The 12,710-nt window shown below is 45.8% G+C and overlaps 1 protein-coding gene across 3 annotated transcripts in view; it reads right to left on the bottom strand.

Annotated features, from left to right (window-relative positions):
- The window catches only part of GRIA1 (glutamate ionotropic receptor AMPA type subunit 1), a 305,861-nt gene that overhangs the window by 78,858 nt on the left and 214,293 nt on the right, over nt 1-12,710 (bottom strand). For all 3 annotated transcript variants that reach the window (XM_082455650.1, XM_082455649.1, XM_082455651.1), the window contains exon 11: nt 10,859-11,229. In XM_082455650.1, coding sequence (XP_082311776.1) covers nt 10,859-11,229 — 371 coding nt within the window. The remainder of the gene's footprint in view (nt 1-10,858; nt 11,230-12,710) is intronic.

Below are 12,710 nucleotides of genomic sequence, written 5' to 3' on the forward strand. Positions count from 1 at the left end.
TCCAAACCCTTGGCTAATGAGTCCCTAGGGATGACCTTGATTGACAGGTCCCCTGGCTCAGCATATGCCTGCTTCAGTGCCTTTTCTCACAGTGATTCCCCCACCAGAGACTTCCCCCTTCATTTCTCTTGCTTTTGTAGAAAATCTTATCTCATTTTTCAAGCCACAGTCCAATGCTTCCCAGAGGTCTCTTTTCACTACAACCCACACTAATATTTCCTTTCTCAGAAAAAAAATCTAGCTTCAACTCTACATACCACAGAGTTTAGTCCTCAGTGACACATTCCCCTAGTTTCCTGTGTTCCAAAGAGGCAGCAGGGTGCAGTGAAAAGAGCCTATAATTTGGGACCGGTGGGACGAGAACCCATTATTCCCATTATTATCCGGGCTATGCAATCCTGGAGATCTTTACGAAGTAGCACAGGCAGGCTTGTTCATCTGCCTAAACAGCTGCATTGTGTTCCATTGGCTGATGAACCATCACATTTTTCGGCTGACGGTCAGTGGGCTACTTCTCACTTTTTAAAACAACAGTGAAATGAAAATCCTTATACATACCTCTTGCCACATTTGCACAATCATTTCTATAGGATAAATGTGTAGCCTCCAGATGGACGGTAATTTTAAGGCCATTTGTAATCCTTTTTGCCTTTCCTCCCTCCCTCCATTTATGTCTAAAGCACTACAGGTAAAAATATGCCCTCTCCAGCTTTTAGCACTGACTGTGGAATCCACCCTATATCCACAGTCACCTCCCAGCTGAAACCAAGAGGTTGGCCTCTCCAAAGCGGCACCAGTTGCATCTTTGCTCTTGTCTGTTTCACCATCTCCCTCACCCAGCTGGCCGTACAGCACACACTCTGGTTGGGGCAGAGTGCACTCCCAGGGGCTTAGCTCTTCTTCCCCAGGAGATGGCTTTTAAGGACAAAGATACTGTAAGGAATATTAATGGAAGAAAACCCAAAGCAAAAAAGGTCTGTTAGAAAAAAGTTAGGGAACCCTACAGAAGAAAAAGGATGCTTTTTACTTCCATGAATTCTAACAATCCACAGGGAGCCCTAAGGGACCTTCAGAAGATTTTTGGTCTTGGAAGACAACGGTGTGTCAAAGATAAATCATGAGTCTTTGATTCCAATAGACACAGGTTATAATCGCAGCTCTGCTGGGTAACCATGAACAAGGGGATTAATTGCTCTCAGCCTCAGTTTTCTCATCTATAAAATGATGTTGATGTCCCTGAGCAGAGGTTGTCACGGTGATTAGAGGTAACATCATATGACACTTAAGAGAGTGCCTGATACATAGTAGGTGCAACAAACTAAGCAATTATTACTACTGTTTTCCCAGCAAAGAGAAGAGTAGAATGTTCCTGAAAAGTGGGGTAAGTGGCAACTCTAGGATGACAGGGAACTTTGTTTTCTGGGTTGGTCTATTTAACTTCCTTTCCTCCAATTCTTCCTGTTTTTCCTCCACATTCATTGAAACACCAGGACTGAGTTGCCCCATGTTACATAGGTAGTTAGTGACAGCCAGAAATTCTCTCTCTTAGGTTGCTTTCTCTCCATTAAGTGCAAAATATGACATGGTCATATTTTAGAAGGCTACTTATGAAAGTGCATGTATTCATTCAACAAACATGTGTTGAGTACTTAGAACACACAACACCCCGTGTCAGATTCTGGATGAGCGGCAGAGATAAGTTTGCCAGTATGTGTTTTGATAAGAAACAGAGATGGGCAATGGTAGCTGCGGATTGAAGAGATAAGATGCCCTCGGAGAGATTCAGATGACCATGGAGACAGCAACAACTATGTCGATAGCATTTACCATTTGTGCATCAGCCAAGGAAGAGCTTTCCACGCATTGTGTCATCTAATACTCAGACTATCCCTTTGAAGTAGGTGTTTTTATTATCTCCATTTTCCAGAAGAAGAAACTGTGGCGCAGAGAAGTTATTTTCCCACGCTTACATAGCCAGTAAGTGGCAGAGCTGGGATTCAGCTGCAGGCAGGCCTATTCCTGAGTTCAAGCTATAACTACTACTGCAAAGCATAGCTTCCGGGGAGTAATTGGACTTGGGAGGGAAGCAGTGGGAAGGCAGTATTTGCAAAAGGGAGGGTCACTGAGGGGGAAAGATGGGAAAGGGTGCTCCAAGTAGAGGGAATGACAAGGCTATAAAAGCAGCCTGGGGCTGGGGAAACAGAATGAAGCACAATCTGGCTTGGCTAGAGCCTTGGCTGGACCGGGAATCAAAGGGACACTAGCCTTAGATGGGAGCTGGGGACATACCAGGCACCATCTTGCTCCCATTTTGAAGAGGGGAAAGTGGGACAGAGAGGGGAAGCGACTCACCCAGTGGGCTAGTAGACTGAGACTGAGCTTCTTTCTAAGATCTTTTACCACCTCCTCCAACCCTGTGGGCCCGCTGTCTGTGACACAGCTGCTCCTGTTTCCCCCCTTGGGCAGGGCTCCATTCTGCTCTCAGCAGCTACTGTGCCTCCTCAATTTAAGGTGCTTTCTCCTTAAGCCACCAGATACACAAGGTGGCTGTCATCACGTAGGTCTGTCGTTTCTGTGTTAGTGGAACGCGTTATTTTCTGCTAGCTACCTTGGGCTTCATTCACCTATGATCTTGCTTGAACACAGGCTAGCATAGAAGTATTCATTTGCCACAGTTGGATGGTGGTACTTAACTCATATTCAAAACCATCAGGCTCCCCATAGGAATCTGAGCATACATTCCCCATCAATTCAATTAATTATGCTTTCATTTTTCCATTTTTAGAACTCAGTACTTCTTTCCAGGTGAACAATTGGGTCTCTGGATCTCAGATGCTATATTTCCAGAGAGGGATTAAAAAGAAACGGGGGTGGGGGGCTTCCCTGGTGGCGCAGTGGTTAAGAATCTGCCTGCCAATGCAGGGGACACGGGTTCGAGCCCTGGTCCGGGGAGATCTCACATGCCGCGGAGCAACTAAGCCCGTGCGCCACAACTACAGAGCCTGTGCTCTAGAGCCTGCAAGCCACAACTACTGAGCCTGCGTGCCACAACTACTGAAACCCGCACACCCAGAGCCCGTACTCTGCAACAAGAGAAGCCACCGCAATGAGAAGCCCGCGCACCGCAACAAAGAGTAGCCTCCTCTCGCCGCAACTAGAGAAAGCCCGTGCGCAGCAACGAAGACCCAACGCAGCAAAAAAAAAAAAAAAAAAAAAAAAGAAAGAGGGGAATTCTCTCCAGGAAGATGTAGACGGACCTTTCTGGATATAGAGTTGTGGGGACTGTCTTTCTTTTAGTGCAGCCCTATTCACGGCCTGGATTTTCCAAGATATGTGAAAGGAAAGAAAAACATAGCAATCAGTTTTTTTTATCCTTCAAACCAAAAATGAGGGCTGGAGGGGAGAGGAGGATTCCTTTTTAAAAAAATCTATAAATATGATATTCCAAGTGTGCCTAAATGCATTAAAGGCACAGTGGTGTTTTATACTTCCCACCATTCTTCCAGGGGTCCCCAGCTGATGAGCCACAAGCTGAGCCTAGGTGTGCTTTGGTTTCATCTGCAGAGTTCTCCTGGGAGTGACTGTCCAGGGCTGAGTGGGAGCAGCCCCTTTTTAGCTGACACAGGCATGCCCAGTTCAGCACAGCTCCTAGCTGACCTCTGTTTTTGTTTTTTTTTTAAAATTAATTAATTAATTAATTTTATTTTTGACTGTGTTGGGTCTTCGTTTCTGTGGGAGGGCTTTCTCTAGTTGCGGTAAGCGGGGGCCACTCCTCATCGCGATGCGCGGGCCTCTCACTATCGCGGCCTCTCTTGTTGCGGAGCACAGGCTCCAGACGCGCAGGCTCAGTAGTTGTGGCTCACGGGCCTAGTTGCTCCGCGGCATGTGGGATCTTCCCAGACCAGGGCTTGAACCCGTGTCCCCTGCATTGGCAGGCAGATTCTCAACCACTGCGCCACCAGGGAAGCCCTGACCCCTGTTTTTGTGTTACTGAACTTATGCTGATTATCTGTGTGACCTTGGCTAAGTCCCTTCCCCTCCCTGTAAGCCAGAAGCTTCACCTATCGAATTGGGATGGGGGTGTTGCCTACATTTTATTTTGTTTATTGCCTGCCTTCTCTCCCTAGAAGGTAAGCTCTAGGAGGGCAGGGGTTTTTGTCTGCTTTGTTCGGTGATGTCTCCCGTAGCATCCTGAACCATGCCTGCCATATAACAGGTGCTAAATAAACATTTAAGGAGAGAATAAATGGTCCTGAACATCCCTTTTGGCTCTGGGAAACACTTTCTGAATGTTTTCTTATTGTGATTTTGGAGGGAAAAAAACTCTCTCCTTCAATTAAACTGTTCAAACCCTGGAGTTCCACAGCAATCTAGAGAGAAAGAGAGAACAATTTGACTTCCCCCTTGCTGGCGGCCAGAACTGCTGGCTGAGAGGCAGAAAATGATGCTTTTCATTTGCATGTCCACCAAAGCTTTTACCCTCCTGTCACTGCCTTCATTTGCATATTTCCATCTGGCTTGCACAGGCTCTGAAACTTCTACTCCTGTGTTTCACCATGGTCTGCAAAACTGCTCAGTATCGGAGCCTGGCTCTGGGTCTCGCCATCAGGTAGCAGACGGTTAAAGTTGAAAAGGAAGGAGGCATTGAGCTGGAGTCCCCCAGTGATGGGGGACACACTGTCCCTGCACAGATCACCCCTGTCACAGCTGTGGTACCTGTTAATGGCGAGGGGGACCCCATCAAGGGGAATGTACTCCGGTGAATCCTCTATGAACTCCTCCTGGTAGCCTGGCCTGCAGAGGCAGCAGCGTCCCGGCAAGGCTTCTGCCTTCAGTGGCCATGCCCAGGGCCTCACTCCCCTGGCAGGTAACACACCCCAGGGCAGCGAGCAGGCAGATCCTAGGCTCGGTGTTTGCTGCGGTTGACTGGCACGATTTCAGGCTGCCCCATGGACCTTACTTCTTACACTTCTAAACTGAGTTTCCTGAACAACATGCTAGCTCAATGGCTTTCAGACTTTCAGCTGCCCTGGGGGAAGGGGAGGGCTTGTGAAATGTGTTTTTCTCTCTCCAATTGCAGAATTCCCAATTCCACGGACCTAGGGTGGGGCCTGGAAATCTTACAGGCATCCCAGGCGATTCTGACGCAGGGGTCCCAGCAGAAACCCTCATACCTAGTCCCAAGACCCAAAGCATCTAACACACATTTCTTGCATCATCGCCGTGCACACATCCTTATGACACTGTTCCTTGCAGCAATGAATCTGTGTCCTGAATGAGGATTATGCTTTCTAAAGATAAACTATTTCACACATTCAGGCTGCTTCCGTCAACTTCCCTGAATGTTTACCCCCTTCTTTCCCCTGCAAGACTCCAGTTACATCAATATGGGAAAGAGGAAGGGGTTTCCATGCCTATCTCTGGGAGGGAAGCGGGGAGAACAGGAGGTGGAAGTGGGAGGTTCCTCATCACCCCTCCATGCACTGTAATACTGGTTGCTGGGGAATTTGTGTGTGAATGCGAAGGTCAGGCTGCCATCGTTTATCAGCTCTGTTCATTGGCTACTCTGTTCCCATGGTGAATCAGTCTCAGGGCCCTCTACAAGCACATTAACTGGGGCAGGGGCTGTGGTAGAGGGTTCCCAGAGACCTCCAAAGTGCTATCACTCCCCCGCTTTAGAATTCTTCTCGCTGAGAGTAATTATCTCTACTAGGTGGAAATAATTATCATACATTCTGTCACATTCTAAGATCAGGAATACAAGAGTTCTGAAAGCTGAAATCATAATTTCCCATTTTCCTCTCTTCCCCTACGACCTTCCAAACCCCTCTCCTTTTCCTTACTAAGGTCATCCAATCCCAGCAAAGTAGAAGCTAAAGGGGAGGTAGGGGCCATGGGAATAAAGAGTTGAAAGGCTCACTCTGAGTTCACTTGCAGGCAGTGGAGCCTGGGATGAGACTGCAGGGTAGACAGCACTGGAATGGGCGGCAGCAGGCCAGAGGCATTGCCTTGGTGACCTTAGAGAAAATCCCTTTCCCCTTTGGAGCCTCAGTTTCCTCATCTGTAACGGGGTGGATGGACTAGATCATTCTCACGATCGGAGCCAGACCTAAAGGTCTCCGGAATTGTGGTGCCATGTTTTCCAAATGCTCCCTACCTCTTGGAGACACCATTGACTCTTCCCTCTCCTCCCCTTCAAATATCCAGTCTATCAGCAAGGGCTGTCAATTCTAGTTTCAGAGTAGACCACTAATCCATCTCCATGCCCATCGTAATTTCCATCACTATAATTGCCCCTAGACAGATGTGAGAACCTATTGCTTGGTCCCTCTGTTTCCACTCTTGACTATTCTCTGCTTTAATTCATTTTCCTCATAGCTCCCCAGAGTAGTATTACAACATGTAAATCAATCCTTCCCTCGCTTAAAACTCTCCAGTGCCTTCCCATTGCATTTAGAGTAAAACTTTAAATCTATACTATGGCCATGGTGCGCGATCTGGTCTCTGCCTACTTCTCTAATAATACAGCTCTGTGTAAGCTTAGCTCCTTCTTACCTATCTGCTCCTTGGAGGAACTTTCTCAGAACACCCTAAGTCAGTCCCCTTTAATTCCACTTCCTTTATTATCTAGTGCTACAGCAGATTCATTTTATTCACAGTGCATCACAATTTATACATTCACAATTGTTTACGTAATGTCTGTCTTATCCTGCTGTACTTGCCATCACCTTGAAGGAAAGTCTACCGCCCCCTCATGCTCCATCATCAGTATATCTTCACATCCTCGGCACCCAGCACCCTGTGCTGCACCTCATGGGCAATTAGTAATATCTGTTGAGTAAATGAATGACATTGGCCACAAATAGGGTCAAAAGCTACAGAAAGGAAAGTTGGGGGAACTAAAGATAAATCTTGCCTGGGATGATTTTTGCCCTTCCTTTAATATATCCCTTCTCAAAATGTTCCTGTCCCTGAAAAAAGAAATCTAAAGTATCTATTAAAAATAGGTCTTTGGGCACAAGACACGGGCCTGCAAAGGCAACTCATGGATGGCATTCTTAATATCTTACCATCAACCTAATGAAGAAAGTTGTAATTTGTGATCATAGCTCAATTGAATTTTGACTTTGAATGTTAAAATAGGCTACACGGAAACAATTTCTCATAGAAACATTTTAAAGGGAGGAGAGAAGACTTCTTGAAAGCAAATCAGTAGCATTTACTGGCATATATCACTGAAGGTGCTATTTACATATTATCTTATCTATTCATGGTGCCGGTGAACAAAACATTGACTTGGGCGCTGTGGCCAGTGCTGCTGGTTGACTCACCAGCATCCATTCCAACCCCTTCCATTTTAGAGGCTAAAAAACCTAATTCTTGCCATTTCCACCTTCCTTGTCGCTAGAAGTGATTGTGGGCCACTGTTCTGACTAACGAGATAGACAGAAGGAGATGCCCGCTTGGGGTGGGGAGTATATTGTAAACTTTTGGTTTCCTGCTCCAAAGAGACGGAACTGGCTGCAGTACTTTTTGCCCCTCTTGCTGCTTGAACACGGACGTGACATCTGGGAGCCGCCGTTTTGGGCACACGAGAAAAGGCTGGGGCAACCATAGCACAGCAGACCCCGATTTCACTGAACCATGAGCCACTGTCTGCCTCCGCTCTCCTTATAAGAAAGGTAACTCTCTAACTGTTCCTGTTACTCTGGTCAGATTATTGCGTTACTTGCAGACAACCGCATCTGGCCACATTTCGTTGGCTTTTGGTTAATAAGACATTAATATAAATATTGACGAGATTAAGAAAAGATAAAGCTACTTGCGTATGCATGCAGATACATGCAATTTAGGTGGAACTTAATCCCCCAAGTTCTAAATTTGTGAGGATTTATGATATAGTCTGTTAGTAAATAGCAAGAGCAATTAATTGAAGCTTATTGGAAAAGATGTTTGAGTATAAAAAGCCCTTAAAAATACCTCCTACTGTAGCCCCAGGGTATCTAGTGCTCTGCATATCAGAGGCTCATGAAACTTTGTTGACTTCATCAGGAAATATGTAAACAACAACAACAAAAGCTTCCGCTGGTGTTTGCACTTGTCTGCTTGGCTCTGGTTCTCATCACTGTCATAGCATCCTTGTGTTTTTGTCTGGCCCTAGTGAGGTGAAGTATGTGCCTTTTCTCTTTAGCATATATTCCCAACAAATGTTGTGATGCATATTCTGACTCTTAGGGGGGTTTATGCAGGTCCCTAAGTGCTGGAATTGGCTGAGCTAGGCCTGGTATGCAAGAGTCCATCTCAAGTGGATCAAACTCCTTTTTCTGGCAGGTAGGGTCTTCTCAGACCCTTAAATCCAAAATCCTTCCTCCCAGTCCCTCTGAGGGGGAGCCTCAGAAACCCAGGTATTGCTGGTCTCAGGAGTGAACCACCGTTCTGCTTTGTCCATGGACTTGCCTAGAAGAGAGAGGTCCAGTGGCTTTTCAATCAGTGTGAGCAGTGGCACCCTTTCTTCTAGTGAAGTTTAGCAGAAGTCCAATATAGAAAATCGATAGAAGAATTGAAAATAGCTTCCCTTTTGTTGTGCTTCCTATGTGCTGGCTGGATACTGTGTTATGGGTTCTATACGTATCAATCTCTCTTAAACCTCACAACAATACTAGGGTTGTTTCCCATTTTACCGGTGAAAATACAGAAGCATAGAGCGGATTTGATTTATTAGAAATGGGAAGGAAGGAGGCTGGGTTTCCTGTTTGGTCTCATCTTCACCTCAAGGTCAATTCCTAAGATAGCCTCGTGGAACCCTCAGGAGTCCTGGAAACACAGTTTGAAAATCCTCTTCTAGCCAGAAGTCACAAGCGCACATACCCTTTCAGGGGCAGCTGAGTCACGCAGGAATGAAGCTGGTCACCTGGGGGCTGTGGTCCAGTGGGGAATACACGCATCAGCTCAAGAGGGCAGCTGCCACTCAGTTTTGGACCATCATTGCCAAACTGTGCAGGTTACACAGAAACGTGCCTGCTAGAGGATTCAGTTTGTGGGTCACTAACTTGAGACTTCAGGAGGAATGGTGAGGAGTGTGAAAACACAGTCTGAGGTCAGTCCACAAGGGTGCCCTTAGCGGGTAAGATGCCCAGCCATGAAGGAAATAAAGGAGAAAAAACAAGCCCAGGGGTCTTTTCAGACACATGCATGTTTGGATGGCCCATTATACTGACTAGTGAAGAATCATTTCTTCCCACTGTTTACCTACTGGCCTGAGTTATTTTTAAGCAAGCCCTTCCCCTGCTTGGTTCTCTCTGCTCTTTACCATGTGTTTGCCAGTACTGGCCAGGCATCCAGTCTCACACCTCTTCTCCCACGCAACCCCCCTGACTGTCTTCTTATTTAAAGAAAAACAAGAGTATAATGGTGAACGATGAGACAATCTAAATTATACAGCAGGCAAAATGAGTCCTGAGGGAAGCTCCTTAGGAAGATTTTATTCCATTGCCACTTAGGAATATTGGTCCTCGCTGACACCCAAATGCGAACCAGACAGGTGGTAAAGATGCCTCCAGCACGTGTCTATGAGGCCTTGGTATTTATGCAGTTATGCCCCCAGAAAGTGAGAGTGTGTGCAAATCTATTCATGCAGCCAGATTCTAAGCCATGCCTCCTTGCATGCTTTAGAAGCTCGGTATCTATAAGGGACTGCATACTGATTAAAGAGCTCACAGACATTAAGCAACTGTAAAAGGAAATACAATCAGCACTTATTTATTTGTGACATGATTTGTGACATGAACTTTCCAGAATATAGTTGAAAGAACGTTACACACAAAGACAGAAAGGGGGTCAGTAAATTTGGGAATTGGTGTAGATTGGTAGTTTTCAGATTTCTTGTTTCCCCTCTCCATTCCACTTTTCCTTCTTCCTCCCTCCCTGCCTCCTTCTTTCTCCTTCCCTCCCCTCCCCTCCCCTTCCCTCCCTTCTCCTTTCCTTTCCCTTCCGTTTTTCAAAAGAAATTGTATTCACAAGTCCAATATGTAAAACAGACAAAAATGGAGCTACTCATGTCTCCTGTGGGGGCTGAAACCTCACTGATTTGGTCACCCCAGTACTCTCAGTATGATATCTGAGGCATTTCTAAGAAACTTCATTTTCCAACCGTAAGAAACAAATTTACATCACCATGGGAACTAGATTATTTCCAAGATCTTTCTCAGAACCAAGAAAAGCAGAACCATTTTTTCTTAAAGATGAAGAAACCAAGGTCTACAAGGGCCAGGTGACTTGTCCAGAGACACACAGAAAGTGCTAGAGCCAGAGTGAGAACCCACTCATAATTCAGTGCTCCTTCTACCCCTCGGAAATAGTTCAGGATGGGGGTTGAATCCTGACTCACCTAGCTATTAGCTGTTTAACCTTGGAAATATATTCAACATTTCTGTGGTCCCTCATTCGTAAAAGGAGATAGAACGAGAATTCCACTTAATGCTTCTGCAAAGATTCAATGAAATAAGGCATGTAGAGGGCTCAAAACCTCGCTTAGCATATGTGGTAGGTGCTCAACAAACGTTAGTCGTACCGTACTGTCCCCCATCCTTTCTCTGTACCTTTCGGCTACAGAACATTAGAGTCGTGATTATGCCTGTTAACCTTGACAGAGCACATCACCCAGATAGCAGATAGAACTGGTCAAGGCACAGGATGTGTCCATATAATCCACAGCATGCAACGGACAGTTGACAGTAAAGCATAGTTGAAAAACCGAATACTATAAAGTCTGGAAAAAATTCTCACCCTTAATTTCCCAGTATTTGTTTTTTCCTATATATATGGCGTTGAGCAAAGGGGTTGAGAAGAGCTGACTCACCTGGGAGAAATGTCACATCCTTGCTGCATGAAGGCTCCCAGGGAGAACCACAAGCTGTTGAATATCCCAAACTCATTGGACTGGTCGCTGGTTGTCTGGTCTCGCCCTTCCTCAAACTCTTCACTGTGCCATTCGTAGGGGCTGAAGCGGCTGACCAGGAAAAGGACAACACTCACTCCAATGTAGGCGAAAACAATACACATCCAAATCTCATAAGCCAAAGGATCCAGGAAGGAGAAGACCCCTGGCTTGGACTTCTGTGGCTTTTTTATCATGATGGAGATCCCCAAACTCATAAATGGTTTGGAGAAATCTATCACCTCTTCCCGGACCAAGGTGATAGTTAAAGGGGCCACGGCCACATCTGCTCTCTGCAAAAAAAAAAAAAAAAACGCCCTTGAGTTCAACAGCTCTCTGTTCTCTTATTTTTCTCTTCACTGTGAATATTCTTTTGTAATCTTAAAGGATGTGAGAGTTGGAAAGAACCTTAGAAGTCCAAACCCTGCTACTCTCTATAAAATATTTATGGTAAATGGATGATTGGCTCAATATCTCACAGGAGAGATTATCCCATTCTTTGACCGTTCTAACTGTTAAGGGAGTCTTCCTCACCTTATGGAAGGGGGCTGTCATAATATCTGTTATTTTTTGCCTGCCCCCTGGAAGAAGAACTACTCCTGCCCCGCTCTCAGTCCTCCTGGTTCAAATGGGACTGATCACCCTGGTTATGAGGTGAAACATATCACCCAGGTCTGTGGCCATCGGTGTACACTACTCCCCTGGCCAGAATGGTTCATTCAAGGATGGCACAGGACCCAAGTCTCTTTAATGAGCATGAGCCCTGAAAGTCAGAGTGAGAGATGACCCATGATGAAATAATTTGAGTCACCCTTAATTCAGGCCTTCCCCTGGACTCCCTAGGATCATATGTCAGTATACTCTTTTGTTTGTCCTCAGGAACATGATCCGATCAGTCTGTTTGCTTTAGCCAGTTTGAGTTGGGCTTCTTTTACCTGCAACCAAGACAGCCCTGGCTAACAAGGTAGTGGAGGCAAATTTAACTCAGTAAACATTTACTGGGCGCTTATTATGCGTAAGCCCTAGGCTGGAAGGGAAGCTGTGGTGTCTACACCCAGGGAATTACAAACTAGTCGGCGAGATTGGTACACACACACAAAATTTTCCAGTCTATAGACTGGAGACATGCTAAGAGATACAAAGCGTTACAGGAGGTCAGGAAGGAATTAATTCTGGCTGGGGAGATCAGGGACTGCGCCATCAGAGAGGTGACATATAAATTGGCACTGAAGTGAGAGTAGGATTTCAACAGGTTGCTTGGGTACAGAATACATTCCCAGAGAAGGGAATCATGTGAGGAAAGTAGTTTCTCTCTGGCAGAGAGAAAGTAAAGTAGTATCACAATTTTTTTTTTTTCAAGGAGACTGCTAAGAAGTGCACAAATAACTCAGTTTTAAAAATTCATGTAGATAAACATAAAATGGTTGCAAGAAATGTTCATCTCTGTGCATCCAGCATGTGGAATCACCAGCCTTGCTCTTCTGTCTTTCCTACCTCTGCCTAATGGCAGAAGCACTGGCATCTCTGCTATAAAATCCACTGCTCTCTTGGCCTGAGATCAAGAGATCCTGGAAACCTAACACGGTTCCATGGACAGATGCCATGACATTCATTTTGGAAATGAGAGGCATGTCTGTGCAAGTCTGTTGGAGGCGGATGGCTTTCTCTTATGGCGCTGCGTAACAGTCCAGATGTGAGGCTGGGGACAGATGCTGTGCAGACTCCGGCCCCGCCCAGCTGCCGGCTGGTGTTGCTTAGGAAAGATTTCCTCTGG

The sequence above is a fragment of the Balaenoptera physalus genome (assembly GCF_965194825.1).
Source record: "Balaenoptera physalus genome assembly, chromosome: 3".
In the NCBI taxonomy this organism is placed as follows: domain Eukaryota; kingdom Metazoa; phylum Chordata; class Mammalia; order Artiodactyla; family Balaenopteridae; genus Balaenoptera; species Balaenoptera physalus.